The 26,262-nt window shown below is 40.7% G+C and overlaps 1 protein-coding gene, 1 long non-coding RNA gene and 1 pseudogene across 4 annotated transcripts; 2 read left to right on the forward strand and 1 right to left on the reverse strand.

Moving 5' to 3' along the window:
- Positions 1-14,556: 14,556 nt before the first annotated feature.
- Positions 14,557-17,194, reverse strand: LOC147896476 (pentatricopeptide repeat-containing protein At4g13650-like). Its single transcript, XM_087381601.1, has one exon. It carries the CDS (start codon positions 16,949-16,951, stop codon positions 14,861-14,863), a length of 2,091 nt encoding a protein of 696 aa, XP_087237727.1. The 5' UTR covers positions 16,952-17,194; the 3' UTR covers positions 14,557-14,860.
- A 289-nt stretch (positions 17,195-17,483) lies between these two features.
- LOC147896477 (uncharacterized) lies at positions 17,484-21,210 on the forward strand. 3 transcript variants are annotated; one of them, XR_015541830.1, is made up of 3 exons: positions 17,484-17,661; positions 20,219-20,312; positions 21,161-21,209. It is a non-coding gene; the product is annotated as an uncharacterized LOC147896477 (long non-coding RNA). The 3 variants fall into 3 exon arrangements; XR_015541831.1 differs by lacking the exon at positions 20,219-20,312 and having other exon boundaries at positions 21,161-21,210; XR_015541829.1 differs by lacking the exon at positions 21,161-21,209 and having other exon boundaries at positions 20,219-20,664.
- Positions 21,211-25,597: 4,387 nt separating this feature from the next.
- On the forward strand, positions 25,598-25,993 carry LOC147896478 (sugar transport protein MST6 pseudogene; annotated as a pseudogene).
- The last annotated feature ends 269 nt before the right edge of the window (positions 25,994-26,262 follow it).

Genomic DNA, 26,262 nt, shown 5'->3' on the forward strand with positions numbered 1-26,262 from the left:
TGATGTTGAGCTGATCTCTCAACACCTTCCCTCAAGATCAACATCATGAAGTAGGGCTTCCCTCAAGATGATGACTTGGGGAATCAAAGAAGGACTGAGCATTACATTCCATCACACCCCTTTAATGGGACTGTCCTTTCTGTGAGTCAAACCAAGAGCTTGTCGATGCTTCTTAAAAAGCTCTTTACCGGGAGTGGCTTGGTAAAGATGTCTGCAACACTCTCTTTGCTATCACAATGCTGCAATGTGACGTCACCAAGTAACACTCTTTCTCTAATGAAGTGCTCTCTGACATCAATGTGCTTTGTCTTGGAGTGATATATTGGATTCTTGGCCAATGCTTGAGCCGATTGATTATCACAGTATATTGTTGTTGGCTTTGATTCATCAAAGTAGTCTATTTTCTACAATAGTCTTCTGAGCCATATAGCCTCACATGCATCTGTAGTGAAAGGCCTATATTATGCTTTAGTCAAAGACAAAGAAACAGTTGGCTGTTTGTTTGAAAACCATGATATAGCACCTTGACCAAGGAAAAATGCATATCCCTATGTCGATCTCCTGGTCTCATGATCTCCGGCATAGTCACTGTCATAGTATTCCTGCAACCTTGGATGACTTCCTCTATATTCTATCCCAAACTGTCTTGTATTTGCCATAAACTATGCTAGTGAACTTACCGCATAACAAAGTGATAGTTAGATATATAAGAGATCCGATGAGTTGCCGATAGTACTTGCCATTGACTGTAGGCTTTTCTGAATCTTTCCCAAGTATTATTCACATAATACACGTTTGTTTGCTATGGCCTTCTTTCCTAGTGGAAGGTCACATAATTCCCAAGTATTATTCTTGTACAAAGCTTCCACTTCTTCATTCATAGCAGTTTGCCATTTTGGCTTGTTAACTACATCTTCAAAGTACACTGGCTCTTCTGTAGCCATGATGGTGATCATAAGAGCATAGTTGGTGGTTTCAGCCTGAATTGCTTTGCCTTTCTCAGCATATGTCAATCTGGCAGGTGGTCTGCTTTCCCTACTAGACTGTTTGAGTTGCTGTGGTTCGTCTCGAGGTGTTTCTGGCAATTCTTGCTCTTCTTCATCAACCTTTTCTATAGATGACTGAGTAATCGGTGCATCTATCTCCTATGTATTTGAGGTTTTTCATTCTAATTCCTCATCAAAGATTACATCTCTGGACATAATGACCTTTTGGTTGATCGGATCATACAACTTGTATGCTTTGCTATCTTCACTGTAGCCTACCATGATGCATTTACGTGACTTCGCATCCAATTTTCTACGATGGTCGTCATGTATGTGGACATATGCTATGAAACCAAACATGCAAAGATGTCGGCTTGTGTTCATTGAATGCTTCATAAGGTGTCATACCCTGAATCGGTTCTGGTCGGAAGCTGATTAAGTAGTTTGCAGTGGCTATTGCTTCTGCCCAATACTGATTTGACAGATGCTTCTCACTAAGCATTGCTCCAGCACTGTTTGCTAAAGTACCATTCCTCCTTTCATCTCTTGCATTTTGTTGAGGAGTATTTGCACATGTAAATTTTCTTCGAATGTCATGACCTTTGCAAAAGTTCATGAATGTTGAAGACATGTATTCACCTCCTCTATCTGATCTCATGACTTTGATCGTTCTCCCTGTCTGGTTTTCAACCATGGCTTTGAATTCTTGAAATCTGAAAAAGTCTTTATATTTCTCTTTCAAAAAATAGACCCAACAATATCTGCTATAGTTGTCAATGAAAGTGAAGTAGTAAAGTGAACCATTGATGTTGCGGGTCTGGGCATAACTCCATACATCTGTGTGTATCAAATCAAGAATACCTCATGCTCGAGAGATGCTTCTACTGAAGTTGGTTTGCTTTTGTTTACCAAAGCATCATGCTTTGCGAACTTTTCCAAGAAATTGTAGCTTTGGAATTCCAATTGCCATATTCTAAATTTTTAGCTCTATCAAGCTTTTGAAATTGACATGTCCATATCTCTTATGCCATTTTGCGAAAAGTGGCATCTGTTGCAGTTGAGCTGACATGGCATGAAAATTTGGTACTATAGCTAGTATTATGAACAAGCGTTCTTCCTTGACTGCTTTTCCTATAAGTAGCTAATATCCTTTGGATTTGTGTTTGATTGTGCATTCATCTCCATCAAAGATGACTCGATAGTTGTGTTCCGTCATTTGACCAACTGATAAGAGGTTGTTGCTGAGTTTCAGAACATAGAGTACATCTTTCACCAATCCTTTTATACCAATGAAATTGTTCATGGGGACAATGCCTTTACCTTGAACTAGATTTGGTGTATTACCTGCCAATGTAGATGACATTCTTCTATCCTTCTAATGGTTTCATCTTTGTGAACCATTCTTGATGCTTTGTCATATGAGATGATGCACCGCTATCAATATACTAAGAATCTTGATTAGCTTGGTCGACTTGATAATTGCATTCCCCTTTTGAATTGCAATCAGTGTCAAGGTACACTATTTCAGTCTTTTGCATATCCTCGCTTGCAAGGAACATATTCTCAGGTTCATTTGCATAATGACTATGACTTGAATGTCCACTACGATGATTTCCTCTTCCTCAAAAATCCCCTCAAGTGCTACCGCTCGATTTTGACAACCTTAGTCGTACTGCTTCTTTTTGCAGCAATCTCTTTCATAGTGTCCAAACTTATGACAATAACTGCATTGAATGTTTGACACATTGGTGGATGCATTCCATCATCCTTGGAATCTTCCTCAGTTGGAATGATTTTCTCTTTGTTGATGTTGATGTTGCTGAGGATGATGCTGATGCTGATTCTGACTTTGATTCTGACTTTGTTGTTGATGATGACCACTTCATTGGAATGATCTTCCTTTACCTCTTCCTCTGCTCTGCTTCTGCTTCTATCTAAAGCTATGAATGCTTGATCATTGGAATGACCTTTGCATGCATGAATGGCTTGCATCTTGAGTTCTTCACCAAGTAAAACTGATTGGAGTTCTTTCAATGTTGGAATTTGCGGTTGGATGGCAATACTATGGACTAGATTCTCGTATCCTTCTCCTAGTCCATTCAAGATGACTTGAACCATTTATGTGGAATTCGCAGTCTCTCCTACTACTGCGAGTTGATCTCCTACTACTGCGAGTTGATTACTATAATCCTCCTTGATCTTGAATATGTAAGCATGACCGGTTTCACTGCTATTGTGAAAACCCTGGTTGATTTGGTTTCTCAGTATGAGAATCTTGGATGTGTTCGTGGACTCATAGAGAGCTATGAACATATCCCATGCTTCTTTTGATGTCTTTACTGTGTTGAGCTGTCCTAGCATTATGTCTTGCACATTTTGCTTGATCAGAGGATATGCATATTTGTCTTTCTTGTCCCATTATGCCTGTGCTCGGGCAATGGTAGGATCTACTAGCTGCGGTCCCTGCCACCAAAAAAGCTCCATATTACTAGACACAAAATGGGAAATATCCTGCTTGGCAAACCTTATCAGGGGTTCAAATAAAACTATATGTAGGCAACCAGGATTTACTCCACTATGTGAAGATGAACATGCAATGGCCAAGTAGCTAGCTTCCAGTATTCTAATTCCTTCTTTAGTTTTTCTAGCACCCAATCCATTTGTTCTGTTAATTAATGACTGTCTACCCCAAAGGGTAATGAAAATGATGAGAGTGCTCTCAACGGAAGCAAGAACGGAACAGGGAGAGAGAGCGAGAGAGAGAGACAGAGAGCCACACAAGTTTTGGTGGGTGCAGAACCACCCTAATCTTCTTTTTCATACATTTATATATGTGTTTGAGTATTGTACATAACCGGTGTTAAGGCACAGTGACGTTTAACCCCCACAACCTCCCACTTAAAGGACAATGTACCTTTAAGGGAGAACAACCAGTGAGCATACTATCCAATGCCCATCAATACACGACAATACTCAAACCGCTAACTAGGTAGACTCTTTGTCAGCATATCTGCAGGATTATCATCTGTATGAACCTTGACAAGCTCTATGCGCTTGTCCTCAAGTACCTCCCTGATGAAATGGTACCTGACCTCAATGTGTTTGGTCTTTGCATGAAAGACCAGATTCCGTGCTAGCTGAATAGCACTCATGAAATCACTATGCAATGTCGGTACACCTGTATGAATCCCCAAATCTCCCACTAGCCGATCAAGCCATATAGCCTCCTTGCAACCCTCTGTGGCTGCAACATACTCAACCTCTGTGGTAGACAAAGCAACGCACTTCTGTGCGCGAGACATCCACGACACTGCACCACCTGCAAAGGTGAACACATAACCAGAAGTGGATCTCCTACTATCCACATGCCCTGCATAGTCTGAATCTGTGTACCCAAGTACACGCATGTCTCCTTTACCAAAGCAAATGCACATCTCCTTGGTACCCTTCATGTACCTCATGATGCACTTAACTGCCTCCCAATGCCTCTTTCCTGGATTAGCCATATATCGGCTAACAACTCCCACTGCAAATGCAATGTCTGGTCTAGTAGCTATCATAGCATACATAAGACTCCCAACTGCTGATGCATAAGGAACCTTGGCCATCATGGCCCTTTCCTCATCTGATTTGGGACTATCTGTGTGACTCAGTTTCACATATGGAGGCAATGGAGTACTCATTGCCTTCCCCCCCTCCATATTGAAATGCTGCAATACTTTTGTAACATACTCTTTTTGTGAAAGCCAAAGGAGTTTCCTACTCCGATCACGCGTGATGCGCATACCAAGAATATGACCTGCAAATCCCAAATCCTTCATATCAAAGGCCTCATGCAACTTGGCCTTTAATGCATCTAGCTCATAAGTATTCTTGCTAGCCAATAGCATATCATCCACATATAGTGCCAGGATTATCAGGCTACTATCCTTAGCCCTTTTAGTGTAGAGGCAGTGATCGATTTCACTCCTTCTAAAACCCTGGGAATGAATGAAAGCATCAAACTTCTGATACCATTCTCTAGGTGCTTGCTTAAGACCATAGAGACTCTTCTTTAGCTTGCAAACTAAATGCTCTTTGCCCTTTTCTTCAAAGCCTTCCGGCTGCACCATGTAAATTTCCTCATGCAAATCCCCATGCAAGAAAGCTGTCTTGACATCCATTTGCATAAGCTCCATATCCTCTGATGCCACTAGTCCAAGCATGCATCTAAGTGTGGTCATTTTCACAAGTGGAGAGAATATCTCATCAAAGTCCACACCCTTCTCTTACTTGAACCCTTTAGCAACCAAACGGGCCTTGTACCTAGGCACATCATCACCTGTGACCTTCATTTTGTAGACCCATTTACATGGCAATGCTTTCTTTCCATGTGGCAAAGAAACCAAGTCCCAAGTCTTATTCTTCATAAGTGAACTCATCTCTGATTGCATAGCATACTCCCACTTGTGTTGATCCTCACGCATCATAGCCTCTCTGTAGCAAGAAGGCTCCCCGCAATCAGTAAGCATCACATAGTCTACCCCTGGAACAAACCTATCAGGCGGTCTAGACACTCTAGATGATCTTCTCAAGGGCATTTCAGCTTGCTGTCCCACTTGCATATCAGCCACATTTGGCTCATCATTTCCACCAATAGATGATCCATCATCTACCCTTGATTGTATACCTGTGGGAGTACTTGGTGGTACCATTTCTTACACATTTGGTGCATGGACAGCTTGCTATCTATCAACATAGGCAGGTGGATTCACATCCTGGAAAGTGATTCTCCTCATTTCCACATCCCTCATGGGTGCCTTATGCATCTTCTTCTCATTGAAGACCACATCATGGCTGCGTATGATCTTCTTTGCTTCTGGATCCCAGAGACGATAGCCCATCTCTCCACTTTCACCATAACCTAGAAAGATGCATTTCCTAGACTTAGGATCTAGCTTCTTTCGAAGCTCTTTTGGCACATGTGCATATATGCCTCACACCCAAATATACGCAAATGAGAGTAAGAGGGCTTCTTGCCACTCCATGCCTCTTCAGGAATACCACCATCCAAACTCTTACTAGGTGATCTATTGATCACATGCACTGCAGTCTTCATTGCCTCAGCCCAAAAACCACCAGAAAGACTTGCATTGGAAAGCATGCATTGCAACCTTTCTTGAATGGTACGGTTCATCTTTTTTGCAACTGGATTTTGCTCTGGAGTACGAGGGGATGTAAGCTCCCTCTTAATCCCACGAGTATCACAGAAATGCTGAAAGTCATGAGAGAGATACTCTCCACCATTGTCAGTCCGTAGGCATTTAAGCATTCTACCTGACTGATTCTCAACCAAGGCCAGCCATTTCTGAAATACCTGGAATACATCACTCTTTCGAGCTATAGCATAAGCCCACACTTTCCTAGTTGCATCATCAATGAATGTCACATAGTATTCAGCCCCGCCTAATGACCGTGTAGGCATGGGACCACATACGTCTGAATGCACCAAATCAAGCATTTTAAACTCTTTCTTTCCCCTTCTTTTATGGGCTGATTTAGTCTGCTTCCCATAGAGACAATGCTCACAAAATTCAAAATCAGAGAAACTCAAATGCGGTACATAACCCAAACGGCATAAGAGTTTCATTCCTTTCTGGCTCATGTGCCCCAACCTGCAATGCCATAAAGAAGTGCTTGGCTGCTCGGTTATTGCAACAACATGATCAAATACCCCTGATACATGTAAGGGATACAAAGTCCCACACTTGGCACCCCTGGCCAAAAGCATAGAGCCCTTCTGAATTTTCCAACTCTGAAAGCCAAAAGTGGTGTGAAAACCAGCATCATCTAGCTGACCCACTGAAATAAGACTCTTGGTCAGCTTAGGCACATGTCTCACATGTTTCAAAATAAATGCAGACCCATTTGCAAAAGAAAACTTTATGTCACCTGCTCCCACTATGTCACATGCATAGTCATTTCCAAGATGCACACAACCTGTCTTTCCACTATCATAAGTGGAGAACCATTCCCTATGGGGAGTAACATGGAATGAAGCACCAGAATCCAAAATCCAATCCTGGGAATATGCATCATCTGAAGTGGTAAGCAACTCTGCAGATAAACTAGACATGAAGAGAACATCATTGTCACTATCATGTGTGACTGCATTGATCTCCTCGATCTTCACTTTTCCTTTGTCCTCCCTTGGACTCTCTTCCTTTTGATTTGCACCCCAATTTGCATTCTTTTTCTTATCCTTTTGCTCTCTTTTCAACTTGTAGCAATCCTTTTTCATATGGCCCTTCTTGCCACAGTGGTAACACTCAATGTTTCGTGCCCTGGATTTGCTACGAGACTTTCCTCTTTCTTGGGACTTCCCCCTGAACTGTGATCTGCCCCTTTGCACATTTAAGGCTGCATCCTGCTTGTTGCCCATCCATAGACTTCCGTCTAATCTCCTCGGCCGACAAGCTACCCACAACATCATCAAATTTCAGTACTCCACCAGGTGCAGAGTTACTGACAGCTGTACGGAAGGTATCCCATGAGGATGGCAATGAACATAAGAGAAATATTGCCTTAGTCTCCGCATCAAAATTCATTTTCTGAGCCTGAAGCTGGCTGAAAATAATATTGAATTCATTCAAATGAGAAGCAATGGAGACCCCTTCCTTCATCTGCAGCTCAAACAACCTCTTCATGAGGTAAACTTTATTAGAGGCAGTTTCCTTCTCATAAGTGGCACACAGTTTCTTCCACAAATCTTCCGTAGTCTGCTCATTTACTAGTGTGAAATAAACTGACTCTGTAAGATGAAGTCTAATAGTAGACTTTGCTAATGCATCCAACTCATTCCAATCATCCTCAGACATATTTGCAGGCTTAGCTTCAATCCCTGCCAAGGGTTTAATCTGCTTCTTTTGAATAAGCACATCCCTTATTTGTTCTTTCCACAAAGAAAAGTTTGTCCCATCAAACTTTTTAATGCTAAAAAACTCCTTTTCAGGCATGGAAGGGGATGCCATGATGCAAATAAAGCAAAATCCCAAATGCTAGTGCCTCAAGAGAGAACCACACCAAATACCAGGTGCACCCAAATGTGTATGCCACAATAGAGTGAAATATCGCCAAAACTCAAAGCTCAAAGCATCAAAAGATGCATCTGACTCATGTGCATATACTATGCATCCATATGAGCAAATCTGACCCAAAAGAAAATGCCAATAAGTGCCAAACGACTCAAGCATAAACACCGTCCACTGGCATATGCATCAATAATGTCTCATCCAAGAGAGCATAGCACTATCAGTGCATCATCTGCAATGTGTCAAAGCTATCTCTCAGCATAAAATAGCATCCATGTGCAAAGCGTCCATAAAAAATAGCATCCCACAAGGCAATTTGGGCCTATCAGCGCATCCAACAAGGACCGCAATGCATCCAAATGGCCTATAAATCAATCCATTGCAACCCAATGCATACCACGAATGAGCGCACACACTGCTCAAACTGCAACCAGAGTGATCTGCATAAGGTATGCTCAAGAAATCATAGTCCCACGGTAATGAGCGCTACTGAAAATAGAACCTGAGATGCTTCAAAACATGGGCGCCATTGCATAATCGGACTCAGCAAGAAAATCTGCAAATATCTCTCTTCTGCCAGAACTCCAAAATCCCAACCGATGAGTGAGAAATGGGAGTCAACACTTATCCACTGCCATGTGGCATAAATCTAAGGTTTCAAAACCTTAGTATGAAAAATGCATAACAGAGAGACGAAATCGAATACACAGAGATTTATAACTCTGAAAATCCTTCACCGAATCACGCAAGAACTGATAGGTAGGGGTTTTTGGGCGTCCGGAACGCAATGGGACAGACGGTTTTGGAAACCGTGGTCTCAATCACTAGGTCCAACACACGGACTGAAAAACGTTTTTGGAAACAGAGCTATCTGTAAACTCCACCGGAGTGCGAATGATGAGCAACATAGAAGTTTTAGGACCTCCTGAGTCCACTGGAACTGAAAGATCTGCAAATGGTTGCTCCAAACTTGAGTTCCAACACCCGGGCAAAAAACGCAGGAACTAACACAGTGACTCAGAAATCCAATGAAATGATCCCAGATTCAGGAATGAAGGTGTTTTCAGGCTCCTGAAGTAATGTGGATACCAAAAGCAAGCAATAGTTGCCTCTACAAGTCAATACGGAGTCTCTGTCATCGAACAGAACAGGGAAAAGCTCAAAAAACGACTTTTTCTTTGAAAGCTCTTAACAGGCTCTCAAAACCACTTCACAAAGCCAAAGTGACTTTTCCAAAGGTTCTTCCAAGGTCTCTGCACACTCGGATGCAAGTAAAGTCACCCACAAAGTTTCCCACAAAGCTTCTCCTTCCTCCCACAGAGCAGCTGAGCTTCTAAGCATTCACGCACGCTCAGCTAGATCACTCGGGCTCTGATACCAGTTGAGAGTGCTCTCAACGGAAGCAAGAACGGAAGAGGGAGAGAGAGCGAGAGAGAGAGATAGAGAGCCACACAAGTTTTGGTGGGTGCAGAACCACCCTAATCTTCTTTTTCATACATTTATATATGTGTTTGAGTATTGTACATAACCGGGGTTAAGGCACAGTGACCTTTAACCCCCACAAATGATGCACAAGATTTGTAGGCGAAACAATCTCTCCTGACCATGAAATATGATGCCAAACTTTCATATAGCTTGGAGTTTTGAAACTTTACATGATGCAAACCAACTGCCAAGTCATACAATGACAAAGCACACATAACACATGAAAGATCCGTTTTAGTGTCATGAAGAAGGAGTCATCAGCATACATTTGTGCAATGAGCAGCCTTCTTCCTTGAATCTCCAATCCATGTAAAGGATAATTTAATCAAGCCTTTCTTCCAATGAGCTGGCATTTGTTGAGTTTTTGGAGCATGATCCATAAACAAAAGTTCAAGTGAAATGATATCAAAATAGTGCAAAAAGAACTGCACTTAAGACCATACCAACCTTGGGATTTCCATTTACTGATGACATCGCTCCATTTTCTGTGAAGTGATCTATAACATTGATGGTGTATGGTTTGCCTTGTGCAAGTTCAAATATTGCATCATTGTGTCTATTCATTTGTGAATTTGTGTAGAAAAGATGAGGGAATGTATGGTCTTTGGGCAGTGGATGGAAACATTTTGTGTTCATGTATTCGATTTGTTCTTGTGTGTGGGAACATTTTCTAAATGAGTTTAACACATTTATGAATTCATTGTCATTTTGCCTCATGGTTTTATTGAGCTCATATCATTTGACTTTGTTACACCAATAGGGGTTGGCAATGGTATCCAATGTTTCCTCGCTTTGTTTGAACACCCATGCATCCTTAATTGGCTTTGCTTGGTAGAAGTCCCCACAAGTGAGGATGTCCAAGCTTCCAAAGAAGCTCTCAAATTTCTTTTGAGAGATCTCATGCGAAGGTCAGTGAAGTTAAGGGTTCGCCTACCAACAAGGGCACCTTCATAAAAAATGAGTAGCTACATGTGCTTGTAGAGTGCACTTAGTATGCCCAGTTTGTCACAGGGCATTGTAGTCAAGTTTTTACTTTGAATTAGTAAGTGCAGTACAAAATGTATTGTGGTACCATTGATATGGTAAGTTGATTTTCTTGTATAGGACAACATGAAAAACTTTAGCGATTCAATGTTGCTATCTACCATTCTTTGATTGTAGAATCTATTGATGACTAGGCCTTAAACAATGAGGAGAAGAGGATATGTTTTACTTGTTCCTGCCCCTTCAGCAAGGAAAAGATTGATTTTATCATCTCAGTGGGTTCTCTTCCGAAGGAGCACATCATCAAATATTTCTTGAGTCTGCTCATTGTTCAAAGATCTATTTGCTTAAAGTACTCATCATTTGGTAATAGTATGTGCTTTTTTGAAGAAATGATGAAATTATTTGCTCTTTAACGATTGACAATATTAGGTGGGTCCAAAGGCAAGCCGTACATATGTTGATTTTTGCATTCTTTATTTGGAGTCTAGGTGTCATTGATATTACTTCCAATGTTTAAATATTTTATATTTTCTTGCGTTGGAAGTAATTTTCCATAATCAAATTTGTCTAAGCTCTTTTTTTGTTTATAATTTCTTCTCCAGCAAGGTAAGCTCTCTCCCACGTGCCAAACTTAATGAGTTCCTGGTTCTAATTATTTTTAAATGGATAATATAATAACAATTACTCTCTATAGTTGTTTATTGGATCTTTTACTTTGTTGAACTTAACAAATCTTATGATTTTTGGCTTGCATCTTTGCTTTGAGTTATTGTTAGTGTGAGTAAACTTAGTTGCATGGCTAGCCAAGTAAACGTTGTCCATTGTATTCCTTTTTGCATATTTGTCAATCAATGTCTCACATGTTATGCTTGTGGAATCAACATCAAGTTTTTTGTAATTGGTGCTTCCTTTTTAATATCAAAGCTCTATTATCCTTATCATTTGTGTTAATAAATATGAACTCTGTTGATGTTTTATATAGTGAAGATAAGGATGCTAATTGAGCACTCAGTTGTTGTGTAAGCAAGAAAGTGTTTGCTAGCTTTCGAAGTCTTGTGTGGGTATGGAAATTGTCTTGTATGCATTCCTTCATAGGGTGTTGAAGGCTTTGTGTTATTGTGTCATCCATCTTTGTGATGTATGAGGTGCAATAAGAGGTTGCTCCATATGGATCCATGATGTATTGGATGTCCATATTAGATTGCCAAAGGAAGCTAATTTTTCTATTGAAAGCATTTGTGAACACTTCTTTTGGCTCTCTTTTCAAGAATAGGGTTGGTTTATTTAATTGGGATCTTATAGAAAGCACATCTATTGGAATGTCCATGTTAAGTGTTTGCATCCATTTAGCCATAGTCAATGTACTAGTTAAAGAGAGGGAGGTCATTGTAATGTTAATTTTACCATACATGTTTTTGTAATAGTTATTGTCATTAAATTCCAATGGTGTTAATATCATTGTTTCATGTAGTGGGGGATTTGGATAATGAAACCTACACCTCTTTGTTGTTGTCTTTGGTACATGTGGATGTGTGCTTGTGTGTTTGAATTTTTTTCATGGTCATTTAAGAAATTGTTATTGCATGTTATATATTTGTCGGCGAAAGATATGAATTCCGATTCATTATTATGATTGTAAATAGAAGCATTTTCAATCCACACAATCCCATGTTCGTGTTGACTTCCTCTGCTTTGAAATTCAATAACAAAGAAATAGTCTTTCATGGTACCTATGATAGAGTCATCAATTATCAAAAGAGAGATCATTGCTTGTAGCTTGTGGTTATAATAACATGCACACACTGCAGTGTTACCTCTTATAAGTTCACGCAGAAATTCATCTCGGCCAAATGATGATCTATCCCCTTTGCTAGTGGAATAGCTTTTTTGCAAGCGTAACATAAGAGGCTCCCACAAACGTTCAACACAAGATAATGTTAAGAAGAGGGTTGGTGGACCTATTTGGCAAATCATGGCGAATGCCTCTTTGCGTAATCTTTCCTTGTAGTTGGGGGAGGTCTATAATGACTCAAAATCTTGGAAGCCTATTCGAGATTGCATAATGTTTTTGATGTTTCCAACATATTTTTCTACAAAAGTCTTGTTGTAGAGCATGTCATGCCTTTCCTCAAGCAAACCCAAATAGATTGCATGACATAAAGAATAAGTACTTTCATTGCTTTGAAGAATAGATTTGGTATGTTTTGTGCAAACACCAACGAGTTATGCATTAATTCCCATTTAACAATGCCTAAATATGTCAAATTGTGGCTACCTATTGATCTTGTTGTTCCAAAGAACAAAGTAGGAAGTTTAGTTCCTCTCTATTCTTGTCTTGTTGAGCACTCATAAGATTGTGTATTAATATTTTTGTGCCAACCATATCTCCTTCCATTATCTCTTGCATGATAGTTTGATCCATGGTGTTCTGTTGTCCATTAAGTATCTGAACATTATTGTACCATTCATTATGTATGGTGATGTTATTGTTTCAATACAAGGGTGTGGACAAGAGAAAATGCATCGCATTCATGAGCATCAAAGGTCTAACTTTTCCGACAAGGTACGTTGACTTATACTCCATTTTTTTCCTTTATGCCAATTATCATACTTGCTTCTTCATCTAGAAACCATGGCAAGACTCTTTGGACCTTTGATGTGTTAGCCAAAACATTTGTAATGCTCCCTTTCATTCCAAGTCGACCATCAAAACTAGGCTCTTTTATTTGTGCAAACACTATTTTGGGGGACACCAAGTGTTCTTCTACGTCATTTAGTGCCGCTACTTTTTCTATGGGTTTGTTAATGCAAATGTTATTTGGAGTAAAAAACTTTGGCAATTTATTTTTTTGTATGGATAGGTTGCATTCCAAACATATGCAAAGTTCTTTTAACAAGAATGGAGGTTGTGTTTCCATTCTTTTGTTAGAAATGAATTCATAAGTTTCTCTCTTCAAGAATGAGGTTTGTCTGAAGATTGAGAAAGTCTAAGATCTAAGAAAGCACAAGAATCCCCTCTTGAAGTGCAGTTCAGTTCACAAGAGTCACGAGGATAGATTCCTTCTCCAAAAGCACAAGCGTCTTTGTACATAAAGTCGTGAAAGTCAGGAATATCTTGTATAAATAAATAATCTATAAAACGCCTAACTTGGCTAAGCTTATGTAAAATGATAGGACAGGCATTGATAGAAATAAGATGTTGCATAAACTCAAATTCATAAGTGAAAAGATAAAAGTTTGATAAAAAGACAGCACAATCAGTGCCCATGGGGATTCCTATAATTGGTTGAAACAAAGAATTACCTACTATATTAAATCCCAACAAGGATTGGGCTTAACTTCTCCTTAGGAATTTCACCATAGTCAGACCCATAAGGGCTCCCAAATGGAAGAGCTACCCACACTGTCTGCCCTCTGTACCCTGAACCATGTTCAACCAAAGGGAGTTCTCTTTGGAAATCCATTTGGAAAGCCTTTGAGGCTATCAAAATATTGTCTTTTCTGGCAAAGGGGCTTTCATGACCATGGATTCAATATGGGTTTCTGTAATTCACAAAACCCTGACCAGGATGTCCTTAGGGCTAGCCTCTTGTTCAAGAAAAGACTGCACATCTAGGGCCAGCTTTGGCTAAAAGGAGAAATTGGATGGAAATTAGAAGAGAATTCGGACTGACCAATCAAGACCAGCCAACTAGTCATGAGCAGCAGGCCCCTTTCTCAATTTATGTCAAACGTGAGGAGCAGTAGAACTGTTGTTTCTTATAGTTGAAAGGCAGATGATCTGTGGTTCTCTTATATTGCAGCAGCTCAATAAATTTTATATATACCTTTGTAAAACTAGAATGAGTCCAATCATACAAATTTAGATTTTTTGTTGTTCTAAAGATAAAAAATCTACACAGAAAATAAAAGAGAATATGAAAGAGAAGGAAAAAGCGGTAAACAAAAACTTTTATGAAAAACAAAAGAAAGACATACTTCGCAAGCAAAGCAACACTTATGTCGTCATCAGTGCCCAAGATCTTGGACTCCGCGGGTCTTTAGAAACCCAGTATAGCTGCTTATGCTCAATAAAGCTTTTTCTTTTTTGCTACTTCCTCACTCAGGTTTTTTGACAGGAATGACAATGTATAGATCTGATGACATAATACAAATATAACTTTTTTCTGCCCCCCCAAAAAGACCCTCTCTTTCTGCCTGCATAAGAGCTCTCAGCTTTGCATGTATATCTTTGCTTTGACCACCAACATAAGCACCACTCCACTAAGGTCAGTCCATCAGCTCTGTCCTTGCTTTTTTCGTGCCTGAGTCATCTTTCACACCTTGACCTTGTTAGGGTCCTCCAGCATCATAAATGTTTGCCATTGAGACATATGCTGGAGTAAGTTTTGCATCTAATATCAACACATTTTCAAAGGCATGCCACCCAATCTCTACATTCTTCCACTTTTGACAGGAACCCAACAAACTCATCCAAATGACAACATTAGGTTGGAATGGCATTTTTCCCACCATGCCCATGGCCTCATCCACTCGGCCTGCGCGCCCAAAGAGATCAACCATGCAAGCATAGTGTTCCATACTCGGAATAATGCCATCCTGGTTGCTCATAGACTGAAAGTAGTCCCGACCCTTGTCCACTAGACCTACATGACTGCATACAGTGAGAACACTAAGAAATGTGACCCCATCTGGCTGTATGCCTTCCACCCTCATTCTCTCAAGGAAATAAAACACAAGTTCACTTTCTCCCTGGTGGGCATACCCCGCAATCAATGCAGTCCATGCTGCAACTTCCCTAGTGGGCAGTGCATCAAACAACCGTTGGGCATCGACCATGCTCCCACATTTAGCATACATGTGAATAAGACTGGTTGCCAACATTGGGATAGTCTCACAACCAAGCCTGCCAATTTCACAATGCAGCTCCTTTCCGAATTCCAGAGCTGCAGTGCTGCCACATGCTTTCAGGATGGCCACAAAGGTAAAGATATTTGGCGAAAAACCTTGCTCTTGCATTTGTGAATAAAGTTGCAAAGCCGCGTCAGTTTCTTCTTTCTCAGCATACCCCAGGATCATGTTGGTCCAAGTAACCACGTTGCGATAAGGCAATTCATAAAAGACATGCCATGCATCCTCAATTCTCCCACATTTTGCATACATATTCACCAGGTTGTTTCCTACGACTACATCTGACTCAAAGCCACCGTTAATTACCTGGGAGTGGATGGCTCTACCTTTTGCCACGCACCTTATTTTCCTTTGACCTTCAACTTGTCTACCCTGTTCCAGGGCTGCCAGACTACTGCAAGCCTTTAATGCACCAATGAAGGTTCGATCATCAGGTTGAACACCTTCCTGGTGCATCTGTGCGTACAAATCCAAAGCTAGTGCACTGTGTTCCTGCTCAGCATACCCCGTAATCATGGTAGTCCACGTCACCACATCACGATGATGCAGTTCATCAAAGACACAACGTGCATCCTCTATCCTACCACATTTTGCATAGACTGTTACCAATGCAGCTCCCACAAATGCATCTGAGTCAAAGTCACAACTTACTACTTGAGAGTGGATAGCTCTACCTTTCACCACTATTCTCGTGCATTTGCCTTGATTTTGTTTGCCCTCTTCCAAGGCTGCTAGGCTACTGCAAGCCTTCAATGTGCCAACGAAGGTTCTGGCATTCGGTTGGACACCATCCTGGTGCATCCATGCATACAACCCCAAAGCCAGTACACTGTCTCCTTGTTCAGCATACCCCAAGATCATGGTATTCCAAGTTACTATGTCACGATGAAGCAATTCATCAAAGACACGCCGTGCATCCTCTATGCTCCCACATTTCGAATAGACGTTCACCAAAATGTTACCCACAAATTCATCTGACTCAAAGCCAGCCTTTACTACTTGGGAGTGGATGGCTCTACCTTTGGCCAGGCATCCTACTTTCATGGATTTCCCTCTAATTTGCTTGCTGCCTTCCAGCGATGTCATGTTACAGCAAGCCTTCAATGCGCCTAGAAAGGTTCGATCATTCGGTTGGACAGATTCTTGGTGCATCCGCGCATACAGCTCCAAAGCCCTCGCACCCTCTTCCTGCTTGGCGTACCCTACAATCATAATGTTCCACGACACCACATTGCGTCTGGGCATGCTGTCAAACACATGGTGAGCATCCAACATGCTGCCACGCTTAACATACGAATGGATCAAATTATTAATTTCAAATACATCCTTCGTAAAGGTAGGAGCTTCGGTACCCTCCTCCAGCTGAGGCAACTTCCTGTGCACAGCATCCGCAGTTCTGCCTGCACCGAGAGAGGGAGTGCAGAAGGCCAGCCTGGACAGTGTACGTAAGGGAGGGCGCAAGAAGAGAGCTACTACAGAATAAGGTCGCAAGTACCTTGATTTCTGCCACATGAGCGAGCTGGTTGCTAAAAAATTAACCGGCTATAGGACCTCGAAGCGAATACGCATTAGATCAACGCCAAGTGAGAACCAGTATTGGCACAGTTCAACTGAAACTGGAACAAATACAGTTTTGACGATTTCTCCATTGAACTCCTGTGCTCTCCAGCCTGCACAACGACAATAAATATTTGATGTGTACATTACGGAGTGATCACTTCTGTCGTTATTTTCAATGGCGCTCCAGGTGGCCGTGAGTTTTGGCCCTTGCAGGGGTCTTTGGAAAGGCCAGAAAAGTTTAAAGAAAGTCATGTTGACTTTGTTTAGGATTATGTTTCTCGGTTAGTAGGCCCATGTTTCTTAGTTAGAACTTAGGGGTAAGCTAGTGTGAGTTAACATTTCTTATGAGATTGGTTAGTTGTTAATTGTAAGTTAGTGGTCTGTTTAAGGTATAAGCTTTAGGGTCAAAACCCTATAGCCCCGCCTCGTTTCCTGGCCAACCTGATGCTTTCTTGTGTTCAGATATGCTACCTGCCTTTCTTGCCAGTCTTCTCTTCCTTTGCTCGTGCCGGCGTGAATGGAGGGGCGGCAAAACGGCGTATCTGCAAGAAGCGTGGAATATATGGTGCCTGACATTCTGCGTGATGGCGATGGAGTTTTATGCTCTTCATAACTCTGTTGCCAGGTCGCCCCCTCACCTCTCGTTCGTGGTAGCCCACCGGGTATACTCTTGGACTCGGAGCTTGCAGTTGGGGTTTCCTTTCTATGGATACTTATTACATTGTGCGTCTCTTTGAGATTATTTCGATTAATTATTCTGCTACGACTTCAGGTGGTATGAGTGCTAGCTATGAGTGCTTGCATTAGGGTGGTCTGTGGAAGAACGCTTCACTTGCTGCCACCTCTCAGAAATTCTGAAATCTCGATTTAGGGACAGATGTGGTGGATATTTTCTTCAGATTATCGCATGTATGTTATTAGTCACTATGTTTGGTTGCGAGATGATTATCCTTCTCCTTAAGTGTACAAAATGGGGAGATTGGTTGCAGTTCCTCACGTTTCTCAATTTTTTTGCTGCGCATCATATGAGCGGACTGCTTGCTCTTCTTTCTGTCCAGACGTGCAGATGGCCGAAAATAAAAGTGTATGCTTGATATTCCTGTGGTGGTACTTCGTATTTGTGGATTGCGACGAAGGGCATCATCCTCTTCTTAAATCAAAAGAACTGCATGTCAGTTACTTACGGTGGTGTGCAGGTTTTAGGCTGTAGGAGTTACTGTCGCTAATGTTTTGCAAACAGTTTCGTTTACTTCATGCTTCATTAGAAATGGACAAGTGTCAGTTTTCCATAGGTACGTGTGCTCAGAAATCCTCATATTTGGAGCGTCTACTTAGTGCTTGTGGAGAAAAATGGTACGCACTTCGTGCGTCCAGTTAATTTCTGAGCCTCTCTCTCATCCATGTGGGTAGCGTGTTTTGGATTTAGCACTTGACTGTGTTCTTGGAGGATAGTGTTCTGGCTTGAACGTTCTTCAGTCGTCTTCTCTGTTATATTCTCTTTCCCTTTACTCAGTTAGAATACTTCGTTTTCTGAGCCTTTCTCTCATCCATCTGGGTAGCGTGTCTCGGATTTAGCACTTGACTGTGTTCTTGGAGGATAGTGTTCTGGCCCGAATGTTCTTCAGTCGTCTTCTCTGTTATATTCTCTTTCCCCGTGCTCCTATGCTTTTGTATCATTTGTTGTTGACAGCAAGGAAAGCTGATGTAATGTCCTTGCCTCTGCCTCTCACTCATTCTTAGGATTAAATTGCGTGCTGGCAGCAAGAATTGTTTCTATCTTTCTATCTTTCCTCTCCTCCTTTGTCGTATGTTTTGTGTTTCTATCTTTCTATCTTTCCTCTCCTCCTTTGTCGTATGTTCTGTGTTTCTATGCTGTCATGCTTATGAATCATTCATATTTCTGTTGATATGAAAGGAACCTTGATGGAATGTCGTTGCCTCTAGCTGTCACTCATTCTCTAACATTACATTGTGTTCTGACAGCAGCAAGAAGTTGCGAAGTAGAGGTTCTGGATATGTGGACACCATTCCATGTTTAAGTTACGTGTACATCATGAAAAAGTAGAGTGCACATGGACAGCCAAACTTTTGCTGAGGTTTTAAAGAAGAGGTAGATAAAGGTTTTGGGTTTTCTCAATCCTCATGAAGCCACTTGTCACAATCATAGACGTTGATTTTGTAGAAATCTAACGGTGTGAATTTTACTTTATTTCCTGATCTAAGCTGAAAAGCATATAAGCTTTTCAGAAGAGCTATAATTTACCAAGACCAACACGCCGCCTGACCTCAAAGGTAGCCCTGCTCAAACACAACCTTCACCTTGTCCACATCCCCCTAATTCTCAAAGGATTCCCCGTGCTGCTCGGGAATCTCACAGGCGAGGATAAAATTTGGATCATAGAGGACCATGGACTGCCTTGAGCCTAGTGTATCCTCCTTCTTAGTTCAATCCTCTTTCATTGCTGGCACTGTTGATATGAACTTCTTCTTCAAGTTACAGTGGCAAACTTTTTCCTTGTTGGGAACCCAACCCTTTGCTTGCCTCTTGAGCAACTATCACCTAATACGTTGCTGCAATTGGCCGAAACATAGATTGGAGTAGGTGATAATATCTACGTTGAGCAGTTGTCCACCTCGCATGCTCTCTTGCGCTTCTTCCTCGATGAAATCAATCGATCACCAAACTCTGCCAACCAGCGAGTTGGTCGTCCTTCACAAATTGGTGTGCAAACAATATACACATTGCTCTAGCCGCGTGCTCTCTCTCTTCTGCATCGTAAACCAGCTCTGGAGCAATCTTGAGCGTGGCCACCATTGTTGATACCCAGTGCTTCTTGCGTCCCTTATTGAGATGGTGACCTCTCAGGTAGCCCTTGACCACAGTCTATCTTGAATTGTTGCTCGAAGGTAACCAATTTTTTTGTTCCAACTTAACACAGTTCTTGGCACGCATAATCTTGATGACTTACCTTGGGGGTATTTACTCATTGTACACGCATTATCTCAACGTTGCCTCATGACATGGTTCTTTGTGGCTCGAATCACAGTATGGTTTTCTACGCCATGTTCTTTACTCTCTAGACTAAGCCCTTTGCTCAGTTTGGTGGCTGCTTTTTCGTTCTGTTTGGTATATATTGTCCCGTTCCGCTCGTCTTCTCAGGATGGAAGTTTGCATAGACATTGAGATTTCAATGTTCTAAAAGCGTTGGGTATTTGCAGGGCTCTTTTGAATCATATGCCTTGTGTTGTGGGTGGTTGCAATGGAAACAAAAGGTGCTCTTTAGAAGGTGGGAGTTTTTGGGGACTCATCAAGGTGATACGATAAGACGTAATCGTTGGCCGAAGGATTTCCTTCTCGTCAAGCTAGGGACGCTCATGCACCGTGAAAAATATTGCATTTTTAGCATCTTCCAATGAGCCTCATGAACACAATACACTATCAAGCACACATTAAAGAGGATTTCTGTCAATTAACGTGAAGCGAGAAGAGCTCAGGAACAGCCAAAATGGCTGCAAATTGGTAATCAGCAACCCTTTAGCAGAAAGAGGATTCCATGACGTGCCTGCGTATAGTTGTTGTTTCCATCAAAGCCAAATTCTAGTGTTCCTTGTCTGCAAGCTGCAGTTATTATCAAGGTCAAATTGAAGGATCCAGAACCATCATAGCATCCTCACCTTAATTAGCTTACACAAACGACTTGTGAGCCTACTTGAGATGGTCATTCTCCAAAGAAATACTATTGAGTTCATCCAAATCTCCATCCCGCATTCATATGAATGTGTAGGCTTTGCTAGATTAGTATTTTCTACGAGTTTCCTTTTATCACTAGAAGACGGCTTTGATAGTTCCATCTCATTTTAACAATTTGCAGATGGGTTGCATTTCATTCAATCGCTCAACTATTCCTCCTAGAATTAAACTCCTGAGAAGAATTAGCAAAAGAGAAATAAGCTTTGAGGCTTACAGGACGTTTGCACCCGGGAGTGCATGAATCATGTATATCTATGTGGTGCATGCTGACAGTATTCATGTTTTTTTTTCCAAAGGGAGCTATATATACATATGGTATGATTCAACTCTCATTAAGTTTTAATTTTCCCTCCTCAAGTCACTGGGTGGTGTATTTATCTGTAAGTTTCTAACGCTATCCTTTGTCGTAGGTTAGAAGATTGAACTAGAGATCCTTAGCCCATCTTACAATGCTTGCTCGCACACTCTCGCCACCTAATAAACATTCACACATTGTGAGGTATATATTTATATAGTTACATTTATAACTTGCAATTAAATTTTTTTTTAAAAAGAAATCGATTAAGTTTGTATATTGACAATTCTTCTCTTTTGATGCATGTCCTTAATGCGAGAGTCCGTAAACAAGATAACCAAGTTGAATGCAAGATCGAAGTATGATGATGCCATTATATAGAATGTACAATAAATCCTTACACATGGGTTTGTTGTGCTTCAATGCTTAAAAGGCACAAATCTTTTGGCATCACTAAATGAATAATAAAGCACCACCCTTGACATTTGCAAGGGTCCTAGTGGATCTTGTGTCGTGTCCTAGTGGACCTTGTGACGTGTGTGTATATATATATATAAATATAAATAACTTGCAATATGAAAAATTTATATTTTTTAAATCAAGTATATTGACAATTCCTCTTCTTTGATGCATGTCTTAAATGCGAGTCAACAAACAAGATAACCAAGTTGAATGTAAGATCGAAGGATAACGATGACATTAATAGAATGTACAACAAATCCTTACTCATGTATTTGTTAGGCTTCAATGCCCAAAGGCACAAATCTTTTGGCATCACCAAATCAATAATAAAGCACCACCCTTAATATTTGCAGGGGGATTGGATCCTAGTGGACCCTATGTCATGAATCATGTCCATAACATGATTCATTCTGTAAAAATTAATAACATCGTAAGAAGCAATCATGAATGAACAATAGAACAACCTTTGAGCAAAATACGAGGTCAACAAATGAATATTATTTCTTAAAAAGCAAAAAAATAAATATAAACTAATCATTTTGATAGGTAACCTGTTTGTATATAACTGTGATGGTTGGCTTATTTTGGCAGTATATCGTTTTTTTGTTGTGGGAACGTTAAAAAAATCTTATTCTATCATTGAATTTACAATTGCATGAATGTAAATGACTAATTTAAATGGCTCTCAAGTACTATTCAAATGAATGCAAAGTCTATCTTAATACCACCTACTATTTCAAACCATGCTTTGCGCGATACTAGTTTTCCTTTACTCAAGTATTGGGTCAGTTTTCATTGAATCTCTTTTGTAGGAAAATAGTATTTTAATAGCGGTTTGTGGAGGATAAACATTTTTGTTGATCTCATAGAGTGAATACTTTCAATTTCGGCAAAAATATGTCCTTAGAGAATGTTGGCGAATAATTTATGAGGCACAGCTCTATCAATGGTATAATTAATATAAATAACCCTTTCTATTTTCACTTGCCTAGGGATTTAGGGTTGCTATGTGGCAAATTTAGGAGATGGATTTTTAGGTACAAAATCCAATGTGTTTGGAAATTCTTGTGTTGAAATTTCATATGAGAACTATATATGCATTTCTTGTATATTATTAATGAATGATCCCACTTTCTGGTAGATATATGGTTGTAGGAATATGTTGTGCAGAAAGTATTTTGATAGATTTTGGGAGTATCATATAAAATATATCTTGCATATTTTTCATTTGAAAATTTCACATGATGAAACTCATTGTTGTGTATTGATAGAAATTTTGGTATATGAGTAAATGAGTAGAAAATTTTACGTAATGTATACATGTTTCGTTGATTTAGGATGCTTGTTGAATACAAATTAAGTGCAGCCATCTACTTTCACAATGTGTAACTAGAAACACAATCTTACTTTACTATTCAAATGCTACTCAAACACATATCAAATTGCCTTCTAAAATGGATGGGGCATTCATAGTATGTAGTCACAGAGTTTCACGTGGATCAAATATCATTTGCATGGTTGGGCATGCATATTTCTTGTTTCCTACCATGCATCATGCATGAGTGTTACAAAATATGCATCGATGTGATTCTACCATATCTATGTATGTTTGAAGGGTATGATACTTTGGTCAGGCCTTCATGTGAGTAATATCCTTGTTTTTGCAAAGCTTTATGTGAATAATATATCATCGGCATGGTTGGGCATGCATATTTTCGTGCTTTTTACCATGCATCATGCATGGGCGTTAAAAAATTGTGTAGGTGTGCTTCTAAAATGTTTGTATGTTTTGAAGGGTATGATCATTTTCACAGGCCTTAATGTGAGTAACATCTTTGTTCTTGCAATGTTTTATGTAAATAGAATTCATATCATTTGCATGGTTGGGCATGCTATATTTTCACATTTCTTACCATGCATAATGCATTAGTGTTAAAAAATATGCATCGGTGTGCTTCTAGCATATGTGTGTGTATCCAATCAGAATAATACTTTGTGGAAGACTTAATGTGAGTGATATCCTTGTGCTTACTTTTACAAAGTTTAATGTGGATTGGATATCATCTGCATGGTTGGACGTGCACATTTCTTGCCATGCATGATGTATGAGTGCTACAAAATTCTTGTCTCATTACGTATTGGACCTTACCCTCATCAAAATCAATTAGTGACACAAGTGATTTAAAAATGCATATGCACCCTAAAACAAGGACTCATGCTACTCCAAATGTAATGAAACCTATGGGAGAGGAGAGCACACACAAAGGGATAAGGAGACACCAAAAGTGGTGGAGCAAAAGCTACTCCAGCTTATTCCTCTATCATATATATATAAGTATACATGGGCACTATACAAGTGGGTGGGCACACTGCCCTTTACCCCAACAATAGGCAGTGTGCCTTTAAGGGAGTATAGTACACCTATAATACAATTAGCCAGAGTGCTAACCATCATGACAATCATGACATAAAATCTAAGAGATAGGAATGTATCTCAATGTTGTAAGGGCTTCCATACCTGCAGCAGACATATGTCCAAGTATGGCATACCATAAACTAACTGATGGCTACTTACTAATCATAAGCATCTGATCCTGGACACCTGATACATGCAATGCATAAGAGAATCCAACCCGTGATCCCCTAGCCATAACCAAATTGCCTCTAGCAATCTTCCATGCATGATCACCCAAAGAGACATATTAACCTGCCTCAACCAACTGTGCAGTACTGATCTTGCTCATAGCAAGTCCTAGTATATGTCTAACCCTCTGTAGAACAAGAATAGAGCCACCAGGCATAACAAGGTGGATATCCCCATAACCATAGACATCCATAGAATGATCAATGCCCATCAAACTACTCTCCACAATGCATTCCTGATATGCACTGAACCATGACCTATGAGGGGTCATATGACATGAAGCACATGGATCTAACATCCAATCACCGAGAATGGGTACATCAGTGGCCAAGAAGGAGGTGTCCGAGATAGACAAAAGAATGCCTTCATCACTGCTACTATCAGTGGAAACCCTAGCATCCACGCCTTGAAGCCCAACATGCTTCTTCTCCTTCTTCTTGTCATTCTTAGCCTTGCTCTTCTTCTTGCATTTTCTTAGCCATTTCCAGTAGTACTTTTTCATGTGGCCATACTTTCCACAATAGAAACATCTAACACAAGTCTGAGAGCTAGACTTGCTCTTGGAATTCCCCCTTGAACATGACATGTTTTTACCAATTGATCTACCTCTGGAGTGCATATCAAGGCTGTATTTCAGCCCATCAGGGCATTTCAACCCATCATGCTGTAACATAACACTATCATGGTCATACATCTGGCATATACTAGGATAGAACTCATATGCATGGCAGTATACACCCTGTACACCATCCTGTACCTGTAAGTAGACAGACTTCGAGAGTGATGATTGAATGATAGAGCATGCTTGCTCATCCATGTCATCCCAATCACTCTGTTTAATGCTATTAGGCTTGACACCTTTGCATTACATGGGCTTATGCTACCTCTTCTGCACTAACACATCATAAATCTTCTCTTTCCAATACAGAAAGTTTGATCCATCCAACTGCTCAATATCAAAGAGGGCACTACTAGCTGTAGATGCCATATCTGTGGCACAATAGCTCACAACCAATGAGCAGTACAGTGCAATAGGCAACCCAAAGGACCAAAAAGAAATATAGTGCTGTCCAGACCAACTAGGTCTCCAAATAAACTGGCTGATCCAAAGGATCAAATGCACTCAGCCATAAAGAGGCATAAACAAGAATATATGCAACCCAATAACTTGCCAATGCCTGGCTTGGACAATTACAAAACAAAGGTTCTGGATTTTTATCTGAGTCTCTGTGCGCGATCTGTTCTCTGTTGTGGACATGAGAACACCCTTGCTCACTGCTCAAATTCGCCCTTCCCCTTCGCCGAACGTAACAAGCACAATAGCCCCAACGATTATTGTGAATTCAATAGCCAAATCTTCACCACTTTCACTTCTTCACTTTACATCGCTAGCCTCATTGCATCTTTTTGTGCTTACACTGTTACGCGTTTGGAAGAAAACCTTCCATGCTCACTGGTGGAGTTAGCTTCCTCGCCGGTGCTGCCATCAATGGTGGCACTAAGGATGTTGCCATGCTCATCATCAGCCGCATCTTGCTCGGTGTGGGTGTTGGGTTATCCAATCAGGCCGTGCTTGTGTATCCTTTCGAGATGGCTCCCTCAAAGATTCATAGAGCTCTCAATATCATGTTCCAGCTAGCCATCACCATCGGAATTCTATGCGGAAACCTGATTAATTTTGGAACCGAGCACCTTACACCCTGGGGATGGCGAGTCTCTCTGGCACCGGCTGTTGTTCCAGTGGTTATCATGACTGTGGATTCCGCGTTCTTGCCAGACACACCCAACAGCATGATCGAGCGAGGTTATCTCGAGAAAGGTCGGGACATGCACACTTGGTGATGGCAATCATGATCCCATTCTTCCTTCCTGAAGGCTTGAACTCAAGCAAATGCAGCAAGATTGTTTTGAATCTGCTCCAACTGTGCATCAATAGCAAGCTCCATATAGTAGTTGGATCTAGACTTGCGCATTATTCTCAACGATGGCCATCCTTTTCACCTGAGCTTCAGAAAATCGGAGATGGAGATCTTGTAGAGTGCAGCCCACATCATGAATTCCAATTCTGCACCTTCTACATCAGCTTCGAATCCAAGTAGTCCAAGCCAAAA

This window comes from Dipteris shenzhenensis, chromosome 11 (genome assembly GCF_047967505.1).
Source record: "Dipteris shenzhenensis isolate YYH24624 ecotype China chromosome 11, Dip_SZ_1.0, whole genome shotgun sequence".
Lineage (NCBI taxonomy): Eukaryota > Viridiplantae > Streptophyta > Polypodiopsida > Gleicheniales > Dipteridaceae > Dipteris > Dipteris shenzhenensis.

Coding starts and splice junctions, on each gene's coding strand:
- LOC147896476 (XM_087381601.1), bottom strand. CDS start 16,951: ATGTGGCAGAAATCAAGGTACTTGCGACCTTATTCTGTAGTAGCTCTC.